The sequence below is a fragment of the Pteropus vampyrus genome, unplaced genomic scaffold (genome assembly GCF_000151845.1).
Source record: "Pteropus vampyrus isolate Shadow unplaced genomic scaffold, Pvam_2.0 Scaffold46, whole genome shotgun sequence".
Classification (NCBI taxonomy): domain Eukaryota; kingdom Metazoa; phylum Chordata; class Mammalia; order Chiroptera; family Pteropodidae; genus Pteropus; species Pteropus vampyrus.
This window is the reverse complement of record NW_011888827.1, coordinates 6,909,167-6,934,416: the sequence shown is the minus strand read 5'-3', so window position 1 is coordinate 6,934,416 and position 25,250 is coordinate 6,909,167. Positions and strand designations below refer to the sequence as shown.

General features: G+C 45.6%; 1 protein-coding gene across 27 annotated transcripts in view; it reads left to right on the top strand.

Annotated features, from left to right (window-relative positions):
* TCF7L2 (transcription factor 7 like 2) overlaps positions 1-25,250 on the top strand; it is a 189,621-nt gene that overhangs the window by 37,206 nt on the left and 127,165 nt on the right. For 21 of the 27 annotated variants that reach the window (XM_023530137.1, XM_023530138.1, XM_023530136.1 and 18 more), the window contains exons 1-2: positions 9,775-9,843; positions 22,631-22,732. In XM_023530137.1, the coding sequence (XP_023385905.1) occupies positions 9,784-9,843; positions 22,631-22,732 (162 nt within the window). In that variant the 5' untranslated portion in view covers positions 9,775-9,783. Of the gene's footprint in view, positions 1-9,457; positions 9,476-9,774; positions 9,844-15,080; positions 15,100-20,531; positions 20,565-22,630; positions 22,733-25,250 lie in introns of those variants that run through there. The other 6 variants (XM_011359273.2, XM_023530140.1, XM_011359282.2 and 3 more) reach the window with 4 other exon arrangements.

Genomic DNA, 25,250 nt, shown 5'->3' with positions numbered 1-25,250 from the left:
CTTGGCAAATCTCTGCCACTTCTTGATCAGAGTCGTTGGCACAAGTACCCTGTAGTTCTAGGTTTTCAACCCTTGAGACTCTTACCTTCATTCATTATACATGTCCATTCGGTGCCTTGTTGGAAAGGTATCTCCTGCCACTGATGGGTGTGAGCTTCTGGAGATTCCTCAGCAAATACAAGAAACCAGCCTTTGGGAAAGGGGTCTGTAAATCTCCAGGGAGACATCCCATGGTCTTGAGGAAATGCTGCTTTGGGAGAAATGTTATTGCTTGTACTAACCCTTGAACTGGGAGCCCGGGTTGGCTTCCCTGAGTTGGGCATTTTGGCACATACTTATAGCTGTAAAGGGCCATTGTCAAATTTGTTTAACCTCTCAATTCGTGTTTCGTAGAGGATGGTGAATTGGAGCTAGCATTCCTGGACAGAGAGCCTTTCATACATTTAAGAAAACCTGTAGAGTCTCCTGAGGGGAGAGGCGAGGGAGAGATAAAAGGGTTTTAACAGACCTGCTCAGTAGCATCGACTGATTTTAGGTAATTAAGGGAGACCATAAAAGATGAGCACGTGTCCATTTACCCATCACTTGGAGGGTCTTAAAGCTTTGCTTGGTCTCCTTTAACTGTGCACCTGTGTGTCACCGACAGATGCCCATGGGCTTCATTTTCCTTCTAATCCCCGTCTGGTCTGCTGGATGCACAATTGGGGATTGAAGAATGGGGGTTTTGAGGAGTCTTTGAGGACTTCGAGTTTTTCTATAGAGTGCTGTAGAGGTTTGCTGGGCAGGGCCTTCTGATGACAGTGGCTGGGGGAGCGGGGGCAGCCAGTTGAAGAGACACAGGAGCAGGTACAAAGGGCTGCATGTCTAACTCATTCTCTGTGACAATAACTACTACCTATCATGAATGTCTCCTACCTGTCATGTATTAGGACAGTGGGTCCCCAGATGCAGTGCACATTTGAACGGCTGCAGAGCTTTTACAAAAATCCCAGTGCCCAGGTTCCACTGTTGGGAGGAGCCAGGTACCAATAATTGTAAAGATCCCTAAGTGATTCCTGGGTTTAGGAATCATTATGCTAGGATAACAAGACTTGAGTCATTTGCATTCTAAGTCCCTTATGCTAATTACTCACCAAGCACTCTTCTAAGCATTTAACATACATCATCTCAATCCTCATTCGTTTAAGGGGGTAGGCAAGACAGCTAGAAAGGTTAAAGCACCTTGACCAAGGTGGTTGAGTTAGTCTGTGGAGGAAGGAAAAGGTGTATCTGCCTTCAGAGTTCATGTCATCACCCTGGCATTAGTCCTCATCCCAAAGAGACCCAGCTTTAGTTGAAGTATGCGTAGTGGTCAAGAGCATGGGGGTTGGGACTGGGGGTGGGGTTCCTGGTAGATTGGAAAGGCTTTGGTGTCTGAATGCTTAAGCCTTGGCACGTGAGTAGTAATTATCTGATACACGGATTAGGGAATGGCATCCCAGGTGGAGGAATCTGCTTGAGCAAAGGTACAGTCACAGAGCTCCCGGAAAGGCGGATCAGTGGAGCGGTGCGTGCAAAGGGAAGCAATAGGTCTGGTGGTGGTGGTGGACGGTCCCGAAGCTAGAAGGGTGTTTGGGCTTCACCCACGAAAGACCTTGAATGTTGTGTGCTGCAGAGACTTGAGATGCTAATGGGTGCACGAATCCTCCAGGGCTGGGGTGAACATGCACATTCTGATACAGTAGGCCTGAGACTCTGCATTTCTCCCAAGATTCCAGCAGTTTCTGGGGCTGCTGCTGCTACGCTTTGAAGCAGTATGAGGCTTTTTGGCAGTGGTTGCCAGACTTTGCTACATGGCAGAATCACCTGGGAAACTTAAAATCCTAAGGCCAAGGTCGCACTCCAGTCCGTTGAGGTCAGAACGTCTGGGGGATGGGAGGCAGGCATCAGCATGGTTAAAGGATACCTGGGTGACCTAGTGTGCAGGAACAATTGAGAAACACTGCTCAGGGGGAGAATTTGAATCAGGGACTGACTGTCCCATTCATAGAATGTGATGAGATTGGGTGAAGTCGAGAACCACCAGGATTGTTTTCTTACTTTATTCACAAGCCTGCAATGTTTGTTGAGTGCCTGCAGCAGGCCAAGATACTGTTCTTGGGGCTGGGGGTGCAGCGCTGTACTGTGCTGGTGGTGATCTGAACGAGGCGAAGGCGTGGGGAAGGGTGGCAGGGCTCTGAGAGCAGAAGCATTTGGGGAAGCGGGGTACCCATGACTTTTGAATTACAGGTAATTTGGTCAGGACTCCAAACCAAAATTTCGCCCCCCTTTATGATGAAAGAGTTTGCTGGCAACTGAGTAAAGGGTTAGCAGTGGCCCAATTAATACCTGCCTGGCCGACCTCTTCTTTTCTGCCAGCTTCCTTAAGGATGTCATCCAGGGAATATTTGCTTCACTTCTTTGGGGGTTACTTGGTGTTTGAAGGCACCAAAACATTTTTTCTTAAAAATAATGCTCATCAGCAGTTTACAATTTTTTCATCAATTTCAACCGATTTGTGAGGACCAGTAAGTGCTGACTGAGGCCCTCTGCACATTCAGGTCTCTCTGTGACCTTGTGTGTTGCCAAAATGACTTGGATGCAGAAACCAGTAGAGTTCGCATGGGAGGACAGGGCTGCATCCACCTAGGGAGTCTCCCCTAGGAGAGCCTGACCTCTTAGGCGTCGGGTAGTTGGACAGGGAATGCGTTAGTTTCCAGGTTAGCATTCAGCTGAAGCACTGGTGGTTACAATCCTGGAATGTGCCCATGCTCCCATTCCCCTCCCAAATCTTCGTGATCCAATAACTGTCCAGGACATGCAAGGGCTTCAGGACCCTGGCGGGTCCCGTGGTAGGGCCATCTGCTGGTAGTTACCTAGTTTGAATATCAATCTGGTTGGAAGAGATTGAGATTGTCTGGTGGTAGTTTTGTGAGGTTTGATTTCAAGGCCCGGCAATGCTTCTAGAATGGAAGGACATACTTGGCTCTTGGAGCTTTCTTTGTTGATTATGTCAGTGCGTGAATTCAGGAAGCCCTGTGCTGAGCCTTAGTCCTAAAATGAGGGAGTCAGTCTCTTGTTTGCCCGGGACCTTTCTACTTCATGCCAGTTATTAATAGCGCCCCCTTTTATTTCTTATAAATGCTCTGGTTTGGATGATGCATTATATGGTCACCACTAGTTATTATCACAGATGGCTGCTAACTGTTGCATGGCTTTGAGGAAGCCACCGAGTCGGGATCAGAGCCAGAGAGAAAGCTGCAGGGCGGCTTCTGCTTGTTGCCTCGCTCCCACCTCCCTCTGCCATCTTCAGGGGCTTCGTCCTGGGCAGAGTTTGGAATCCTCGGATGTTAGAAATCCTGAGATGTTTGCGCGTCCAGGCTGTGTCAGTCCCCTTCCTTCCTCTGCATCTCTGCAGGATTCTGGAGGAATAATTAGTTAATGTTTGCAGAGTACTTTGAAATCCTCAGATGAAAGGCCTCAGGAGAAGCACAGAGTATGATTATCTATTATTAGTCTGAATCAGAATGGGCAGCGCCTCTTGCCTTGTGCCAGGCCCGTTCCTTCTGCTTGGTCTTTTTCCGCCCGATGGGCTTTCTGTATGTAAAACCCAAACTGAGGAAAGTGTGAGCGAATCGTAACCAGTAAGGCATTGTCTGCCCGAGACTGTAGACAGGTCATGGGAAAGAAACACACACCTTGTGGCCCAGAGTAGAGGCCGGGGCCTGGGCACTATGGGGCTGCCGTTCCTGGGGGCTTGGGGCGAGGCGGCGTTGACCCTCGGTCCTGTTTGCCTGTGCGGTGTGTATTCTGTTTTTTAATTTAAGTTTAGTTTTTTATTTAAATTTCACTTGATATAATAACATTAACAATAAGGAGTGCGCTTCTTGATGACCCACATGTACTTGGGTCAAGAGGGTAGGGATTGAGAATTATCTTTTGCTATGGTAGAGTGTTCAAGATTGATTCACGTATCCTCAAGTGTTGTGTGTGTCCGTCCATATTTCTTCATAAAATTTTGGCATGCCAGGACAGGTACCCGCAGCTCAGGGCAGAGCAAGGAGCCCCCAGGGGGAGCTCTGACACTGTCCCCTTTTCTGGCCCTAGCTCTTTTAGATGGAAATTGAATTCATCAGCTGCAGAGGAGAGGAAAGTCCTTGGGACAGTTTTTTTTGAAATGATAGACTTGGTTTATCCTCTGCGTGTCAGCAGAATGATTTGCAGCTCTCCTCGCCCCGCAAAAACTCCCAGATAATCAGAAAAGGTTATACCCTTAATAAATACCATCGGATCCTGACATTCTCCGACTCCGAAGCACCAGTGTGGCCCCCGGCAGCTCCTGCTGCCTGGTGTTCTACAAACTTGATGGTGTCTCTCTGCCCCGAGGCTCAGAAACCCGCAGGACTGACCACTTCTTGAGGCTTGTCTCCAGTTTGCAAAGAGCCCCCGGCTAGCAGAGCTGAGGATTTCTGTGCCAGCAACTTCCTTCCCCGCACCCCCTGCCGCCCCCCCCCTCGTGACGTATTCCCTCCTACTCTTGATCTCTTGTTAACACGGAACAGCCAGTAATACTCAAATGCTAGTGTGCCGTGAAGCCAAACATTGATATATGTTTTCTATACTTGAACAGTTTCTCATAGGAACCCTGGATTTAGTTTATAAGACTTTTCTAAAGCATGGGGATTTGAGTCCCACAGAGTAGTAATATCTGGGACTGGGCCGGAGAGTTTTCGGAATAACTTCTTCCAATAGCCAGGCGTGACTGCTTCAATGCGGGGACCCCGTGTCATGGGTGGAAGTGGGCGTTATCCCTTTTTACCCATGAAGAAGCAGATTACGTGGTGATGGAGCGAGAGCTAAGCACCGTATTCCTGATTCTTCCTTGGGTGTACTTTTCAGCTGCCCACACTGTCTCCTTTACGAGCTTTACTGTGGTGATGGAGACACCTTTAAATGGAAATTCTTGGGAGAATTACCTGCCCTGGCCACCTAGAGACACCCTCTGTGGTGTCTGCAGACTCTCTCCCTTCCACCTAATGCCCTCCTGCTTGGAGAGCATAAGCCTTGTGGAATCTCTTAAGAAAGCATCGGGTTGTTGGGGGAATCCAAGCATTTCTGTCCTGGTCACCTTATTTCCCAGAAAAAGGACAGAGGAACAAACAACAAACTTTTCATTGAATCCCATGCTGGGCCTATTAATTGGGTCTCATTTACTTTTCACAGCAGCTTTGCAAATGGAGTTATGTTTATATTCATCTTACAGATGAGAAGACTTGAGATCCAGAGAGATTCAGTATAGACCCTTTGGTCTTTAAAAATGCATTATTTATTTATTTATTTATTTATTTTTAACAAGCCAAGAAACTTAAAAGGGCTGGGGAGAGCTGAGTAAGGTGATGTTTGGATTGTCAATGTAATTATGGAGCAAGCCCAGTGAATTTAGGCTTTCAAGAATGCTGGGTATGGGCAGTGAATTGTCTTCTCCGGCCTTCGACATTACATGTTGGTAGGAAGAATGGGTGGAAACCTGCTGGCCAGGGACTTGGCCACCCCTGCAGGCTTTCTCCTGAGTCCCTCATTAGTGCCTTGCTTGGGTGGCTAGCCAGGTGTACACTTTCTGTGTTCCTAGTATTTGCCAGCTGTAGTGCTAGGAGCTGGAGATAGAGGTGAGCAGGACATGACCTTGGGAGGCAGCCATGAGAACCAGGAAGTGGAGTAAAGTTATCATGAGTATGATGGTGGAAATCTGAGCAACGTCCAGATGGGACACAAGAGTGAGAGCGGGTTTATGGGGCCAGTGAGATCGCAACCCTTGCAGCAAACCCAGAATGGGATCCTCTGAGTTTGAGACACCTTTGTAGAAGTCCTCACAGGGGCCTGGAGGAAACTGAGTCACTGGCTCGTTAGAAAGGCTCAGTAGTGGTTTTAGAGGCCTCTGAGTCCTTTTCAGAAAGTTCAGTGGCTCCACCTTGCAAACAAGAGAGACCCATCGAGTTTCTGTAGCCGAATTTCCGTTGTCACCAAGATCGTAGCCCCTCACCTTTCAGGCCCTACATAAATGAATGGCTCTCTGATAGTTTACTGAAAAATATTTTTTTCTTTAAAAATTTTACTTTAAGATTAAAATAATATGTTAAGAAAATATAAAGTAACAAGAAAGAATTGTCCATCATCCTACCACCTGGAGGAGAGTATTGTGAAAGGTGGTTAATTTTTCTTTTTTAGAGTGGTAAATAGATGTGTGTTTTTGGATATATTGATTTTTCAGGTGTGCATGTGGTCACATAGGCAGCAGACATTTTTTTCATGTGGCTTTCAGCCAGGCTTGACACCTGCCCCTTGATGAAAAGTAAACCACTGCCTTGTTTGTCTGCTGCTTTAACTGTGGATGGATGTAAGGTTTACATTATGCTAAAGACTTGACAACCCAGAACCACTCTGTTGGTTTCTTTGTTGTAACCTTTGCCCTTCGTTAAAAGCAGGAATAATAGGTGGCAAGTGGATGGATGCCTCTTAAAATATTAGGATGTGCTGTGGCCCTAGGCTAAGCTTTTTAGAAGTTAGTATGTGTACTGTGTTGTTTTAACTAGTGAACCTTCTGGGCCTGAAGATAATGAGGTCAGTGAGGGCAGCTTACCACTCACCAGAGGGTCCTTGTCACCCAGAACGTGCCTGGCCTACTGTAGGGCATGCTTCTTTGATTGATATGGGGCTTGGAAGACAGATGTAGTGACCACCATGCTGATGGGGAGCTAGCTGAGAACAAGGCAGTATGATAGTGTGTGCCATCATGGGAGCGTGCAGAACAGTCCCCTCCCCACCCCCCGGGTGTGGATCCAGTCCGTACCCAGTGCCGTGCGCTCCTCTTTCCTGCCTGGAAATGCAGGCATCCTGCACAGCTCAGCTCTTACCCTCTCCTCCCACTTCCCTTCTCTCCCTGTTCCTTCCAGGGCTGGAGGACCAGGTTGGCTTGACCTGATGAGAGCATGCTTTTCTGAGATCATTCAGATAGCAAGTTCCTAGTGGCAGTGCGGCCAGTGGATGCAGAGGCGGGTGCCTTCCTGTAAAATAGTAACTTGTGTTTTTATAATACATTTTATAGTCTAAATGCTTTTTGGGTACCTTACTATTATCTTTATTTTATAGTTGCAGTAACCAGGGCTTGTTTTGGAATGTGGGAGGGGACGTGGTGGATAGAGGGAAGGGAACCAACCTTGAGTGAATCCTGAAGCCCTGCTGGAAGCTGCCAAGTGGCTAGATATGTTTAATGGAATCTTTGTTGTCCCCGCCCCCTTCCAAGAGGGAGGTGGGGCGAGGGGAAATTATTTTGCAATAACTGGGATTCAGAGAGATGAAATCTCTGCCCATCGTCACACAGCAAGTTGGGTAAGAGCTGGGAATTCTTACCCAGGTCACCTGACTCTTAGGCCCTGTGATATTCCTCTTCTGCCTCTAGCACCCAGGATAGTGCCTGTTTAAGAGCCAACATCAATAAATATTTGTCGAATGTTAAATGAGGCTTAAAGAGACCATTCATGCTTGCATAGGGGCAGAGGGAGACACACATGTTTCCTGCCCTTATAACCTTCACTTCCAAGTTCTGTGACCTTGGGCCGGTTGCCTGAGCTCCCCCAGCTCTATTTCCTGAAAACTCATCTGAAAAATGGGTAAAAGATTTTGGGCATTTCCTACATCTAATATTCATCTCAAATATTAGATGATATCTACTACTGAACTGTTTTTTCTTTTTCCTACCACACAGCTTCCCTTTTTATTTCCTCCATCTTCTAGAAAGTAAATTTCTGATGACAAACCGTAGTGTCGGATAACAACAGTGAAAACAGCATTCCCGACATTAACGCCCAAAACACCAAATTCCAGCTTAATAATACGAATGGCGGTCACAGTGTTGGCATTTCTTGAGCATTTACCGTGCTCTGGGTGCTGCTCCAAACCCACTGCTACCTGCTTTGGCAGCATCTCTGACTGGCAGAGCTGTCGTTCGCTCCCATTTTATAGAAGAGGAAAGTGATGCTCAGAGAGGTTAAGCAATCTGCCTGAGGCCTCTGAGGACCTCGGTGGCCGGGGATTCTGATGTCAGAGTTGGTTTGACTTCCCACTCTTTACACCTCTCTCAACACTTAACTCCCCACATGTATTTGTTCGGGGCATTTGCATATCTCCTTGGTCTCCTCTACAGCGCAGGCCTTTGCTTTCTTCATTTTCAGAGTACATGGTCAGTGTAGGAGGAGACCCACAATGGTCTTTGGACAGAACCAGAGCTGGTGATGGTCCTCAATCAGGGTGCCAAGGGGCTGACCCTTGCTTTTCTGCCTGATGGTAAACATGGGACACCAGAGAGTTCTTTGAATTTTCCTTTCCCAACTGTCTACCTCTTCTTTAGGCAATGTTTTTAACAGGCGAGGTTTTAATCTTACTGGTATTTCTGAAGAAAGAAGAGCAGGGAAAAAACATTAAGTCATGGCCTGGGAGAAAAGTAGCCATTTATTTTCGAGATTTTTTTGTTGTTGTTGTTCTTTTTTGTGCGCTTGTAAAACCTCTTTTGGATGGTAATTTTATGTGGTTTCTTGGTAGCTCTTGAGTTTATCCTAATGCATTGCAACCCCCTGTACTGTGTGCTAGCTTGTGCCTTGTGTGTCTGCTGTTTGCAGAGCACAAGAGGCAAGAATCAGAATTCTTTTAGAGTCACAGACATTTAAGAAATCTCTTTAAGGTGGAGAGCTAGTTGGAGGGGAGAGATGCAGTGGCTTAGAACAGCAGGCTTGCAGTTGAGCTTCCATGGACCTAAGAGCACCAGGGACCGGTGCTCCTATGAGAATCTAATGCCTGATGATCTGAGGTGGAGCTGAGGCGGAGATGCTAACAGTGGGGAGCGGCTGCAAATATAGATGAAGCTTAGAACGTTCGCCTGCCTCTTACCTCCTGCTGTGTGGCCCAGTTTCTAACAGGCACTAGACCTGCTAGTCTGTGGCCTAGGGCTTGGGGACCCCTGCCTAAGAGGGAACCAGATACAGGCAACTAAATGCAGTAACAGGAAAACTCCGCTTACCCAGGAGGCTGGGAAAGAGTTAATCGGAGGGTTTGGCTGGGAGTAATCTGAAGAGGAGAAGCTGGTTAACTAGGAATGTTTTTGGTCACTTTGCTTTACTTCAGGTTACGTGTTCATTTCCTGTTAAGCCCTGGATCATACACGTATAGCTGGGGGTTTACTTTTTTGGATGATCTGGAATCACGCAATATCTCTGAGTTTTATTCTCATGACACTGATTATATTAATAGCAATATAATAGCTAGCTAATAATATAATAGCTAGCATTTACTAAGCACTTACCATATGCCAGGCAGCGTGCCAAGCATTTGATCCTCACAAGAACTCTGAGAGATGGCTGTTTGCTGTATTCCCGTTTTACTGATGGGGAAACCGCTGCTCAGAGAGGTGAGGTCATTTGCCCGAGCTCAACCCACTTTTAGATGGTCTGCTTTGATATCTTCTCTTGAAGTACCCGGTTCATTTGGGCATCAGCACTTGGCTGTAGGAGGCACTCAATAAGTATTTTGGTGAATGAATGGAATTATGGAACCAAGGTTTGAACCCGGTTCTTAGCTGCCTCTGGATGTGATTTGGGAGCTCGGTCTGAAAGCATGCAATCCTGATAGCTCTTCTGTTTTCCTTTAGGTCCTCACAGTAGGAGATTCCTTTAACCCAGTGAGGGCTCAGTGGTTTAAAGAAAAAGAAGCAAGGACATGATAATGGAGGCAAGAACAGGGCCCCTGGGGTATTTCCTTGGCACTTTGGCATTAAAGGTATAGCATGAAGTGTTATTCAAGAGAATTTGCTGAGTCGGCATTTTCCTCTCTGATCCTGGCAGCTTGTGATTCACTTTGTTGCTCATGTGTCTTCGGAGTGAGCTGGGCTGAACTCTAGAAGACCTTTTGAGCTGGGATTCACCTGTGCCCGGCGTGCTCTCAGGTGTTTGAGAAACTTTAGATAACTGGAGTAGAACTGTCAAGGCCAAGCCCTTTACTAGACTACATAAAGAGAAAGAGGGATTCATTTAAAACGCCCAAACGAAGAATTCCTTACTTTCCCCTATGCAAGTGGATGGTAATGGTGGGTCATTATCAGCTGGTCTGTGCACCAGGTGCCAGCTTCGGCAGCCCCTGGGGACTTAACCGCCTCCACTTCCAGGGCCTCCACGCTTCTCTTTTCTCCCTTTTTACGCCCTGCAATGAGACTGCTTGCTCATGAACGTGAACGCCATCAGCCTTCTGTCCCTGAATATACCACTCATCACTCACATGCATTCTAAAAGGGAGGTATTATGATTACCACCATGTTATTGTCTTTAGTTTGTAGGCAGAGATTGGCAGGCGTAGAGAGGCAAAGCCATTTGTCCAGAGCCCCAGAAGTACCAGGCCGCAGATCCTGGATTTGAACCCGGGCCTTCCAGCTGCCGGGCCTGTGCTCGTAACCATTCCGCTGTGCCACCTCGCTCTGAATTAGTGAGGGTCTGAGTTTATTTTTCACCAGCCTGCTTTTTCTAGAACCTTCTCCCACGATGAGGAGATAACATGGTGACCTCTGCCCACAGGGTTGGTTTGGCCGTAAGGGAGAGCACAGGAGCCGGTTTGGTGGGTAGACAGTACTCGGTTCCCGCCACAACTCAGCCCTCTCCCTGGAATCAGGCCGTCTTTGACCTGTATCTTTCTGCCTCTTCAGAGTTCAGCTGCCTCCACATCTTTCCACTGCTGTCGGAAAACCAAGACCTGGAATTCCGTCTCCCGGATAGGTTCTGGAAGCTCTGCAAGTGGAGATGGCCATGTTCCGTGGTCAGAGCTGGTTGGGATTACAAATAAACTGAAGCCTGGGAAACTTTCTTGCTATTAATAGTGCAGACCTTTGGGGGAGGGAATAACCAAACTTGATGCTGTTGGAATTGATTTTGCTTGTCCAGATGACATACTAATGAGCTGAGTGGTTAGCTTCAGATCATTATTGCTCCTTCCCAGGCCAAGTTCTTTTAAAGACTGAAACCGCAAGAGCAGAGAACAAGTTGGTCGAAGGAGGCATGGGGTCCCATGGGGAGAGGGGAGGCTGGTCAGCCTGGGCCTGCGCGGGAGACACGGAGGTGGTGCTCGCTTCAGAATGCGCCGTGCCGTCTGGTTCCGTTTCCTCAGCTGTGTGCCCTGTTTTTTTGTTTTTTGTTTTTTGTTTTTTGAAACGGGAATTCGATTTGGTGTCTGGATTTCTGATGGAGGTATTTCTGTCTCTTCAGTGCCTTTGGGTTATTTCAGAAAGTTTCTCTCTCAGCCCGTGATGTGTCAGAGTGTGCTGTCAGCCATTCTCTTTCTTCAGGGGCAAAGTCTTGCCTAAAACAACCTTAAGATCCCTGTCTCTTCAGATCACACCCACACTGGTTATAAATCCATTGTTCTGCTCTTTGCTTCTTGGCATATGCTGGCCATTCCATGTATACAATTAAAAACACAAAACAGCCCTCTATGTCCAGAGCCCTGGAAACATCCCCGTATTTCAGAGGAGACTTTGGAAGTGGACAGAACTGTATTTCCTTCCCCAAATGAGGTTATTGTGCTCGAAATATCTCCTGGTAGTTTATTCAAGGAAACCACAGGCTGGGGTCAGAGGCAGTTTCTCCTGCCTGGAGCCTGCTCTCTTGCCTCTTCTTTCTAGATCTTTCTCCTCCCCCACTGCCAGCCCCCACCTCCATTCAACCAACCCCTAGATGGTATGCTCTTCCGAGCGGGGCAGCCCCATGCTGGGGTGGAGTTGGAACAGTCCAGCTTTAAGGCGACCCGTCCTCACTTGTTGCCCCTCAGGAACGTTAGGAAGGAATTTGGGGTGTGGACTTCCTTGAGTGATTGGGATTAGACCAGTGGAGTCTGCAGTCAGACGAGAAGTGTGTGGGCAAAGGGAACTATTGTGTGTGGCTCCTGCGGACAGAAAGCCTGCCTTCATCTTTTACTGTGCCTAATGGACAATTGAGACATTCAGCTTATGTCTGAAAGGAAAGTGGGCCGGAATGGTCTAGCAGACCTCCCAGATGAAGGCTTGTAGGAGAAGCAAATAGAGACAAGGATTACCAACGGGGGAAACAACCGGGGCTGAGTCTGGGGAGAGAATGTTTATTTCCTTGCTCTCTAGGAGGGATTTGGAAAGAGCCGTAATCCTGGGTTAGGAGTAATTTGTTACAGCAAGATGATACTTGAGTGGCAGGCTGCTTCTGGCTGAGGCAGCAAGACTTGCATGCAGGGGGGTCGGGGGCCTCCAGAAGGTCAGCCTCACTAAATCTTCACCCTGGCCCCGGGGTTGTTTCTTCCCCAAGCAAAATTAACCAGAGGCGCTGCTGACCTTTCGGCTTCCTGGGTGTCGTGTTACGAAGCATCTCCACATGCTTGTCACAGCTAGAATTGGACAATAAAAATTTGGACAGGAGACCTTGCTGGAGCCACCGACCTTTTCCACATATGACAGAGGGAAAAAAAAAAAAAAAAAAAGGAAACGCAGCACGGTTCACGGTTTCGGTTGGAGTTTGAGGACGCGAGCCAGGTCTGTCTCGCTTTTGGTTCCTGCGTCCACCGTCCACCGACTAAAGCACTAAAGCGTGTTAATTGGCTGCGCATTGTTGTTGTGGAATGGGTTGGGGTGGGGGGAGGTGGGATAGGGAGAAGCTAACCAGGAAAACCCCTCGTTTTGAGAGCTCATGGATTTGGAAAAGGAAAGGAATTTTTTAAGGTTCTTGAGTTTAATATCTGCTACAATCCGATGATTCATGCATTTAAAATAACCCTTCCAGGTCACCGGGACCTGGTTCCTCCCTGGCTTTGTACCTCTCAAAGGTCATCTGATGGCTGTATCTCACAATTTACATGGTAGACCTGTAACTTCTGGCTTTTAAATCCCCTGTGCTGTTGGAGAAAGAAATAGCAAATTTTAACTCTCTTGGACCTTATATAACTCTTTCTTTTACTTCGTTTACACAGTTTATCCTTTGAGGCTGGAAAAGTGGTGAGGGAAGTCAGTGGGAGACTTTTGGCAGCAAGCAATTCCATGCCCAGTTTTTAAAATATAGTAACATATGTACTTCTTTTTATTTAGTTTATTGGGGTGACATTGGTTAGTAACATTGTATCAGTTTCAAGGGTACAACTTTGTAATACTTTGCTTGTATGTTGCATTGTGTACTCACCACCCAAAGTCTAGTTTCCGTCTGTCACCATAAATTTGACCTACCCTTTACCCTCTTCATCTTCCCCTCACTCCCCTGCCCCTCTGGTAACCATCCTTCTGTTGCCTGTGTCTGTGAGTTTGCTTGTTGCTTCTGTTTTATATCCCACATATCAGTGAAATCAAATGCTTCTTGTCTTTTTCTTTCTGAGTTATTTCACTTAGCCTTAGCTGATACAAGGATCCATCCATGTTGTCGCAAATGGCAGTATTTCATTTTTACTCATGGCTGAGTAGTATTCCTTTGTATGTATGTACCACATCTTCTTTATCCAGTCATCTATTGAAAGACACTTAGGATGTGTCCATGTCTTTCTATGCCCATTTTTTTAGACAGTCGAACTGAGGTGCAGAGACATAGTGACTTGCCTAAGACCATAAGATGGTGGAGAATTGGACTATAGAATTCAGGCTTCTGAACTGTCTACAGTTCTGTTGACTCAATGTCTCCACTCTATTTGTTTTTAGCTATACGCCTTGAAACAGTTATCAAACACTTCTGTCCCCTTGCCCATGCCTCCTCATCAGCATTCTTAATCCAGAATATATGGTGCTCTTACCATCTTTCATGAAATCTTGCATTCCCCAGACATTGCACTGGACCCTCCCCAAGATCCAACACCAACCAAAATCCCTTTTGGAAATTGCTTGTTTCCCAAGAAGCTTTGGAGGGTATAAATTTTTGAAAAGGAATTGCTTCTCTTGCTTTTCTGTTCATTCTTTATGCATTATGGCATCGTCGGTGGAGTTTGTGTATCTGTGATTGTGTGTGTTCTCCCCCACCCAGTTAAAGTATACAGTTCAGTAGATTTTAGTATATTCACATGGTTGTGCAAACATCACACTATTTCCAGAATGTTTCATTACCCTAAATGAAACTCCATACCCGCTAGCAGTTACTTCCCCTAGTGCCTGGCAGCTACTAATTTCTGTCTCTGGACTTGCCTATTATGGCTGTTTCATATAGAGGAATCATTCCATATGTGACCTTTGTTGTCTGCCTTCTTTAAGTCAGCATAATGTTTTTATTGTCAAGTACTATTCTATTGTGTGGATGTACCACATTTGATTTACCCCATTCGTCAGCGCATACCCTAACCCCAATGCACTCCATACTCACTGAACTCCCAGTAATGTTCACACGTGGTCCCTGAGCTGCTTCATGTCTTCCAGCTTATTTTCCTGGTCCTCAGGTGCTTATATCCACCTCAGCATGCTTGCAGGAAAGCAGGTAGTACCTAAAACAGCCCAATGAACTGGGCTGTACTTGGCCTTTTTATAAGAAGCAGGAATAAAAAATGTGGTGACCACAAGGGAGGTAGTCTCTGGTCTGTCTTTTATCGTGAGGTTCCTTCAGTGGTGTGCAAGCATTCATCAATTGTTAGTCATCACCTGGGGGGCTGTGGGGAATGAGCTTGCATTACCTCGTCTGGAGGTTGCAGACGGGATGAGCAACAGCGGAGGGTAAGGACCCCTTCTCTCAAGTTTTTCCAGTGGCTTCATGTTTTCTGGCCCGTAGCTCAGAGGGTTGGGTGCTCATGGCAGGGCTGACATTGGCTTGGAATTCACAGACTTTGCAGGGGAACTCAACCTCGAGGCCGGTCTGAAGACTTGGAAATGGCTAGTCCTGGGCTGTGCTGGGCATGACAGAGTGAGGTGTGTGTCTGAGGCTGATGTCCCACCAGTCAGTGGAGGGTGGGGCTGCATCATTTCTTTTGCCCCCTGTCCTCCAGGGCGCCCATTACCCATTCTTCTCAGTCTTTTGGAATCCTGAAAATACCTAAGATCTGCATTCTGGTTCAGAATCTTCATGAGTAAGTGACTTTATTTCTCTTTGCTTCACTTCCTTCTCTTTTATAATAGGTTTGGAGATTGTCTGCTTTGACCACCTAAAATGGGTGTAGTGACAATCAAGTTAGAGGTTTAAAAGGGCCTTTGAGAAAGTAATATGGAATCTGCAAAAATGTACATGCTCCTTGTTGGCACTGCCCCAGCACTGATAGTTTATGCTGATGACTGATCATCAGAGTCACAAGTTGGGAAAAAATAACAGACCCCTGGGCCCACACCTGGAAAGTTTGATTTAGCAGGTCCCAGTGGGCAGGAGAAAAGTATGTCTAAACCACCAAGGTTTGGGAACTGGGACCATGTCACCATCATGAATTAAATCTTCCTTGGTTTAGTTCTCTGTACCATTCGCTAACTTACTGTCCCGTTTACTGGGTATTAGATGACTTTCCTAGGTCTCAGACTATCTAGTCTACACTGGACAGAGCATATATGCTTTGTAAATGCAGCAGGAATTCATATGTTAGAGCCCAAAGGGACTTTTGGGATCACGTTCCCCCATTTCCTGCTGTAGACTTAAGCCCAGAGTGGGGAAGAGGTTGCTCAGTGGAGAAGTGAAGCGATTGACTAGGTGGTAGCAGAGCTGGGCCTGGAAAGTAGGTGTCCGGACTCCCCTCCCCCATATGCTATGCCCTGGAGCAGCACACAGTCATCATTTTAAGAGTGACTTTTTGGAGAGGGAAGGACAGCCTGGGCCCCAGCCCATCTGGGTGTGACAGGAAGGGTCTGGTGAGATTCTGTGCAGCTTGTGCCTCCATGAGTTGTGATACTACGACCTCTCTGCAAAACCACTGACCTGGCAAATGCAGAAATATCTTGGTGACGTGGGTATTAAATAATTGGCCACGTAAAGAAAACAGTGAATTCCAAGTTCTGGTTATTGGCTTTTTTTGTTTCTTATTTGCTTGTTTTCTTTGTAGCTCTGGTAGAAATAATTTTCTGGTAGCCTTGGAGGAAAATAATTTAATGGTTTGCCTAGTGACCATGCGGGGAAAGGGAGAGATGCTAGATACTAGAGAAGGATTATTTCTCCCGTTGGGGACACCGAGACGTTCCTTAGCCAGGTCCTTTGAGACACTGATCCCTGGCTGGAGTTTAGGCAAGGATGCCCAGCAGTTGATAAAAAAACCAGGAAAGGTAGGGGAGAGGAAGTTCTAAGGTAGGTCAGGATGAAGCAGAAGCACCCAGTGGTCTGGCGCCGTGTGCACTTGATTGCCAGCTGACCCAGTGACCTCAGGCAAGTGGGGTCTTGTTCAATTGGCCTTAGGTCTCTCCTTGGTAAAATGTTAGTGTAACTTTCTGCCCATTTACTTCAGGGTTACTGTGAATGTGGTTATGAACTCTAGTAAAATACTCTCTAAATGTGAAGTGATACTCTTAAGACCCTTTAGATTGTGATGATTAGGAAGAAAAAATTTAAGGATTTCATTTAAAAATCATATAATGACCAACCCACAAAGACAGGATAAAACTATTAAATGTGTTTTACACAGATGCCTTGACACTTTGCCCACTCCACTCCCTTTTACCCTATATTCCTCTTTTGCTGGAAAATGGGATAGTTAGTAACTTTAAGAGAAACATTTCCGAGTTCCTGCTATGTTTGGTTTCATTAAAAAAACTTTTAAAATGAAATTACTGAATTTTTTTTGTGGCTTCCTGCCTTCTCCAAGTTCAGAGTGTACCCAAGGCCTTTGGTTTTCTTCTCCTTGGTAACTGTAGTAAACCTTCCCAACCAGCAGAAATCATATGTTCCTGAATTTTTTTTCTCTATGCAGTCATGCTTTATAGGCAAATAAAGCCTCTTTAAATAGAACCTCTATCTTAAGCTCTCTGTGTATTTTTCAAAAGAAGCACTTCTTGGAGTATGTTGTAACCTAAGACAAAGTAACTTAAATCTCCTATACCTTCTGCATCTGCAGGAAAATTGGTCGAGCATTTCGTAGTGACAGCCCTAAGGATCCTGCAGGATTTTGAAGACTTCTGATGTAGTTTCACATAGGTTTACTGTTAAGTGTATGTTATCAGTGCTAACTTGGAGAAACCTGTCGGTTTCTATAGGAGTCAGAGGGTAGCACAGAGTATTGAATTAATCACAACTTCTTCTATTTTAACCATTGGGATAAACTGGGATTCCCCAACCCCCCAGGGCAAAATCACTTACTTATAGAAGATGGACTGAATATTTCATCTTCCGTTTCTGAGAAATGAAGTAGGTTCATACGGAGACAGCCAAGCCTGTTCCTTCACAGGCCTGTGTATGTGGCTGCGTATTATAGATGTGCCTCGCAATATAAGCTCCTGAAAAATGTGTGTGTGTGCTGTCGGCATCTATACCTGTGCTTCCTGTTGTCTCACTAAGTTTTTTGATTTTCCTCTTACGAGTGGCTTCTGGTGACCTTTCTTTTGATGAACTTTATCGATGTGCACATCATAGTCATGGTTTTACACCCCTCCTCGGTCATACGTTGGTAGTAGAGTTGATGTGGTCTGTGATGAGGCTGCTCGGGGAGGGTGGGAGTCAGACACCTTGCGGGGGAGGAAGGATTAATGACCTTGGACGTGGCTGGCAGTGCTCACAGTTTTGAATGTTGAGGCAGAGTATTGACTTTCCGTTTTATAAGAAATGCAACATGTACAACATTCTGGCACTGGCTGAGTTAGGAAATCTTCGTTGTTGAAATCTATTGTGAGAATGGTTTCCAATTAACATAAGTTCTTGTAAGATGAACTTTTCTAGGAAAAGGCACCCCTACTGAGAATTAGCTTGGATTGGAAAGGCTGTTCTCGTTGTTATTGATCTTGTACTTTGGTATGGGATTCCTGTCTACTGGACAGGGGAGGGGAGCAAAGCCTTCAAAAATTATAAAATCAGCCCCTTTCCAGGTGATACGTTGTCTACAGGACCTAGTTTTCCGGAGGAGTCTGGTTTTATCTCCACCGAACAGTCTGTTCAGGCCCCACTGTGCCCCTGTTCCCACTTCGAATTCCTCATTCTTCCTGAGCCTGTGGCTCATGCCATCTGTTGGCACAACGTGGGTTTTATTCCAGCTTTGTGATGTGCGAAACTCATACACGTTCGAAATCTCTTGAGAGAGGAGCTTCTGAACCCAGAAAGTCGATCCCACAGCACCCAGGCACGTTACCACGACCTGAGAGATTTCTGCCTGGTGCTCTTTTGTGGTGATTTGATGACACGTGACCTGTTGCCAGTGTCTCCTGGGAAGCGGGTGAGAACTTTTAAACGCATGAACCTTTTCCAGTCAGAATTGTTCAGGGATTTTCAAACTTCCATTTTGGAAAGGAGGGATAGTCATTTCAGTGAGATTGTGGTCTGGTGGCTAGACCTTGTGACTGGGAGTCATAGCCAGAGAGCTCAGATTCTTTTCCAAACTTTCCCCCCAAAACTTGAGTCTGCTTGTGATGATTCCATCCAAAGCGCTGCCTTTTGCCACTGAATACGCTTTCCTACGTGATCGTGTTTGCCTGTGTCTGGATTCAAGGCCCAGCAAAGGTGGGGTCCTTTCTGACACGGTCTCCAGGTCTTTACACATTTATCCCCTAAGCTAAACATGGCAAACTGTGGCCCAGGGCCTAGAGTTGGCTGGCCACCTGTTTTCAGATGGCCTGTGAGCTAAGAATGATTTTTATTATTTTTAAACGGTTGGAAAAAAATCAAGAGAAAGATATTTCTTGACCCAGGATGATCATGAAATCCAAATTTCAGTGTCTGTAGATAAAGTTTTGCTAGAACATAGCCATGACATAATAAAAATATACACACACGTATTACCTGTGTGGCTGAGTCGAGTAGTTAGGACAGAGATGGTATGTGTTGCAAAGCCTAGGATATTTATTATCTGGCCCTTTAAAGGAAAAGTTTGCCAGCCCTGCCCTGAACAAATAAAGGGACGGACTCTACTTGCCCACCCACGAAAGGAAGTGCCAGGAAGCCGCTTTGGTGTTTTATCAAGGATGTGGAGTTTCCTGGCAGGCTTTTTCATTATCATCGTCATTGTCCTTTGAGTTGACCTGTTTGTTTAGGAAATAAGACTCAGCAGCTCTCAGGTGGCAGGTTCTTCGAGCAGCCCTTCCTCGCCGTTCTTGCTGCTGAAGCTGGGTTCACGAGGATGGGGTGACTTCCTGGGAGCAGGTTTTGTCAGGTCTACCAGATCCCGGAGGCGCCTTCTGATTCGGAAGAATGCTCCCCGTTTGCCTTCCTTTCTTTTTTATTGGGGGAGTTGGAGGAGGAGGAATTCGAGATGTGTATCTTTTTCTTTTTGCTGACAATTTAACAGGCTTTTAAATTGCCTTAATTCCTTTCAGACTAATGGTGTTGTATATGTTTCTAGACTTTGTCCACAGGTCCAGAGCTTAACTTAAGCTCCCTGAGACATATTATAAAATATGATTTGGGGGGAAAACCCTGATGGGCCATGAGCAGAACATTATTATTAAACAAAGGATGAAACGCTTAAACCGAGATTCCCCATCCCCCAACCCCCCCCTTTTAACAAAATGAAAGTCGAGCAAGACTCCATTTCAACAGTTTTCAATGCAGGAATTCCCACAGCCCCATTTGATTGCAGTTTGTTGAAAAGTTTAATGTTTTTGTAGGCAATTCATAATTTCCATGTCGAGCAGCCTGAAAGGAAGAAAGCTGGAGCCCAGTGTTGTTTTTATAGTGGGATGGTGGGAACTTTCCTTTTTTTTTTCCCCCAAAAAGGATGTAAAACCGAAGTTGAACTATTGGGAAAATGTGGCATGGCTTTCGAACTGCTTCATAAATCCGAGATGCTGCTTTCTTCAGGCCCTTCCTCTAGGGCCCAACAGAATAGAATTTCCTGCTGCTTGATGTCTCCACGAAGGAAGAGATTTTCCTTTAGGCTATAATAGTACTGAATTTCCTTTTTCTCCCCTTTATTTATTTATTTTCCTTATTAATAAGGACCGATTGTAGAAGATGAAGAGGCCTGGGAAATCCATCACTTTGGGAGGAGGTTAATAACTTCCTTTAAAAAATCCTGACAGAATACTTACTTCTCCAAAAGGAACCTCGTCAACCTGAATGCCAGTTGAGATCCAAGGGGGGAACGGGCACTGCTTTGCGGGGACCCCGCCGTTCTGTGGGATCAGGTTGCGCTGGGACGGAGAGGTTGGGGCTGTCACCGTAGAGTCCCTTCAAGTCGTTGGGGGCGGGGCTGTCTTTCCTCTGCCATCTGGATTTGGTTAGCTCTCTCTGGGCAGCGGGGCCGAGTCTCATTTCCTCCGCCCAGTAATGTTATATAGGCAGTGGTCCGGGGCTGCCCTAACATAATTGAAAATTATGTGTATTGCAGGCTCGGAGCACTGAAATGTAGGCCCATAAAAATATGTGGTGCAGGTAGCCTGCGGAGATTGGATATGGCACACAATGAAGCTCTTATGTAAAGTAAGACTTATAAGTCTCCCCATTAATATTGCATTATGGATATGATGATTCTTGGGTGGGGTCCGCAGGGCAGGTCTGTCACCTTTAAGAAAGCCTACATGTCCGATTTCTGTGGAGCCGGTGCTTGCATGCAGTCAAATCAGTTTTGCAGATGGCCAAAGATGAGAACCTGTCCATTAACCTAACCCTCCGCACCGAGGGTCGCACGGAGTGTAGGTGTGTCGCAGACTCCGCGTTTTTCTTCACAGGTTTTTGACATGGAGGGGTGAGTGTTGGCGGGCGTTCGTTTTGGTCGGCCTCAAGGAAATGACTCTATTGAGTGGTTTTTGACCGTTGAGGCCCATATATTTATGTGGCAAGTGAGAATGGGAAGAAGTCAGGATGAGACAGGGCAGCCTAGATTCCCACAGCCCTCTGGCTGGGGTTATAGGGCTGAGGGAAACCATGGGAACAGTTATTCAGTGCTTCTCAACTCGGGATGTTATTATTCCCGAAAAAGGTGTTTGGAAATGGTTTGATTATAAGGGTGACTTGGGGAGAGGGGATGCCTGCTGACGTTTACTGCCTGGGGGCCCGGAATCCTAGAGATTCTTAAGTGCTTGAGACAGCCCCGCACCTGTCCCACCACGGATAGGACAGATTACAGATGAAAACCCAAAGGTCTACAGACGCAAGGGGATTTGATGCAAGGTCTTGTGGCAAGTTACCGGAAGTGGTGACCCGTTTTCCTCAGCATGCTTCTCGGTAGAAGCCCTAACGTGGTAGAAGTCTCTCCCTTCTTATACAGGTCTAGGTTGGGGAAATGACTGTACTTCAGTAGGTCACTCATAGGTTAGGACCTTCCAGCTTTATGTGTCACTGAGTTTGGTTTTAATTCACCAGACAGTTGTATCTTTGAAGAACTCATGAAAAAGCTTGAGGGTGGCTTTGGCCCTTCTGTGTCACATGCGATTTGAGCAAACCCTTCCTTCTCTTTGGACTGCCCTTTGCTGTCTTTTTTTTTTCTCTGTCGAAATCTTTCTGACTTAAGACTGTTCAGCCTTCTCCAGTCTCTTTTCTTAGAAATGCCACCTTCTCTCTTGGCATTCCCTAGGCATAATTTGAAGTTTTCCTGACTGAAACTGGTGCAGTGTCACCAATAGTAGTCAAGTACCCAGGAATTGCTTATACTCGTGCTAAGTATCTCTGTGACTGGACAAGCCACCTTACCTCAGTTTCCCTTATCTGCATGGTGCAGAGTTCGATCGATTGATTGTTCAAGTCCCTCCGAAAGCTGATGTATTACTTTTGGCAGAAGTAGCTACCTTTCCCGTGTACCATGAATTCATTTTCTATCTCAGAGAAAAGTGTAGATACCATGTAACTGGCTGATGTCTTTATTTTTCTCTCCGTGGTAAATCTGTACCTATTGAAGAATTTCTCTGGCCTTTCGAGATGAGCGTATAAATTTCATCGTGTCCTGTCTCTGCATCTTTTACTAAGAAATATTTTTGTTTTATAAGCTTTTGAGTTGGGCGAGGAACTCTACCACCACCTTACTTGAGTAACTTCTAGCAGAGGACGGTTGCACACGTGTACTCGGCTTTCTTTGAAGTGAAGGATGATGGCGTTTTAGAAACAAAGGTTCCTGAAAGAACAGATTTAGAATTGATGGTCTCCTAGCATGACACCAGGCTTGAGAGTCCGTTTGTTTTCTTTCTTCGGAAGAGCTCTTTGTTCTTCCCTTTTTTTCGGACTCCCTCTCCCCCTCTACAGAGCCCCTCTAAATGAGCTAGTATTAATGAAATCATTTTATCCAAAGCCACCTGTACATGTTAATAATATTGATGTTATATACATGTACCTGTTGAACATGAACTCTAAGGAAGAACCTGTTGATGGTGCATGACTTTTTCTGTTGTTCATGTTATTTGCATGCTTTTAAAAGGTTTTTCAGTGCTATTGTTTGCATGCTTTGAGTTTTTCAGTTTCTGCTCCTTGCTATATACCCCGAGAGTTTTGGGGTGGCTGTTTTGCATTTCTTTTCTAAATTCATTTTCCATGTTCATTTTGTTTGCTCCTTCCAGTACCTGCAGATGAAATGGCCACTGCTTGATGTCCAGGCGGGGACTCTCCAGAGCAGACAAGCCCTCAAGGATGCCCGCTCTCCATCGCCAGCCCACATCGTTGTAAGTGACTCGACAAAGGCAATCACTTTTTTTATTGGAGGGCAGATGAAGAAAACGTTCTTTTGTTGACAGCGGTCCTTGTTTTTCAGTTTTTCTTTCTTGAAAAACTATTTTGTTTGGTATATTTGGGTATGGTTTCTATCTAGAAGGTACTTGTTTTCTCCTATTGGACTTTAGCGATTATTACCTACCTGGAAAATTTCCCACCACCCTTTTCTCCTAGTATTGGGTAGAATCTAGCTTTGTGGGCTCCAGTTAATAGGGCACAATCACCATGGTGTGGGGAAGACAGGACGTGGTATCAAGACAATTAAAAAAAATACAGCCCCCAGAGTCTTTCCCGACAGAGTCATTTAGGGGGAGGTAAGTTACAGAGGAGGGTATTAGAAAACTCCAAAGGGGAGCTCTGGAGTTTGGAGAATTGCCAAGCTCCCTGAGCCCCCCCGATTTATCTTAATTGTTGGAAAGGAACATTCTGTGTTCACATCAGAGCACTTTCTTCTGGGCTGATTGATTGATCCAAGAAATGAACTTAGAAAGGCTTAAATTAAATTTAATCTGTACCTCCATGGCTTTGAAAGTGGGGGGTTTAATACAGGAACCATTTGTTTGTGGTACTAAGAGACTACAACATAACGTGTGTGTCTTCATATATTTTTAATACACTTTCTAAGGATTTTGTAGGCTCTGAAAGTGGAATTTATAAATTAACCTCTTGAGAAGAGAGCTCAGCCTTATTAGAATATTCTCTGTATATTTATATGAGCTGGACTTTATACTTTTGAAATAATTAATGGAAGACATTTTTATAACGAATCCATGACAGGTAGAATTATGCAAAGCATGAAACAATTCATGTATTTTTTATTTAAGTATCACAGAATGTTACCCATTAATTTATTTTGCCTCCGTGTTGCTTGTAATTTCTAAAAATGGCAAAACAGTTTTCTTAAGTAGAAAAATCTCAAGATGCATTGTGTCAAAATTCAGGCTAACTGCCCCCTCACTTTGTAGCTTGCTATGATCGAGTATATATTAATGAATTATGCCTCTCTTATAGGAATATTAAATATATGTATGTGTGTGTATTTATCAATTTCTGCAAAGCCACATCTTGAGTCATGGTGAAAATGTCTTATGAATTTTTGTTATAAATGAGGCATGTAGAAAGAAGGTTGACATTTCCTTCCTCCAACCCTGCAATAAAATGGATGCTCATAATTACACATGCGTTTATAATGCCAAGATTTCAGGGCTGGAAGTGACCTTAGATCAGCGAGGCCCAACCTGCTCTCAGAAAAGGAAACCGGCCCAGAGATGCTTTAAGTGAATTGCCCAATGTCACACACTGTGTTAGTGGCCAGAGCGAGGACTGGACCCAGTTCTCTGCTCCCTTTCCGGGGCCTCGTGGATCGTTCTCTGCTAAGGAAGAAGAGGAAACTTCCCTTGGCTGGTTCCGTGTAGCCAGCTCTGACGTCGTCTCCATCAGGACAGTGTCATAGGTGCAAAGAAGTCATCGGCTCAGGGTTCCTTCTTCTAGAAGAGTGAATGCGATTTACAAAAGAATTTCAGCGATACTCTACGATGTTTAAAAAGTTAGGGTAGTTGCAGAGTCCTTGAGGATAAAATGAGGAAGCCTGTCCATTTCACTTTTCCTGCTTCCCTGAATTTCACACTGTGTGTCTAGGCTTTGAAATTTATTTCTCAGCTTTTAGAAATGCTTGGTAGTAGGATTCACTTATATATATATTTTTATGTGCGGAGAAAGGTTGTTATCTTTAAAATCTCTTTGAGGCCTTTTCTCTCTGAGTGTGGAGAGAAGTTGCAATTCCTAGAAGTGGTTCAGAGCGGACACAGTCTCGTGGGTGTGGCATGGAGGTTCAGGGGCCCATGTTGGTGGGTGTTACAGTCCCCATGTGAGAGTGGGGATTTACCCACACTGGGAGATAGGTAGGTGATTGCCCCCCGCCTCTTGAACCCCCTGCCCCTCAAATCCTATAAGAACAGTTGCCACAACTTAGGCTTTAAAGATGTTATTTTCATATGTAGAATTAACAGTCTGAGAGTTGGTAAAACATTTTTTTCAGAGCCAGTGTGGATTTTGGCGAGGGATGCAGTGAGGGGACTTCAGTTCCTTTTTCCTCTGCTGTTTATTACAAGTGATGTTTACCATAGCAACCACTTTAGAGCACACACCACCCTTTAGATGGAGACCCTTGTCCGAAGGAGCCACAGCTGGCAACCGTAATACAATCTGTGCTTTCTGGTCTGTGTCTGGGGACCGGGGGTAGGGCCATTGCATAGAGGTTATGAATTGGTGGTGGAGGGCGGGCTCTGGGAGTTGGAAAGAGGAGAAAAGCCATAGCTTGGACAAAAGGAAACCTAACTTGTGAAATACTCATTGCTTGTGGCAGCTGACTAGTGTCTTCGGTTATATGAGTCAGCCCTGTAATCGTACATTTCTGCAGTCTTCACCTGACACTAGGGGTGAAGAGGGGAATGTTGCATGTTGGGGGGG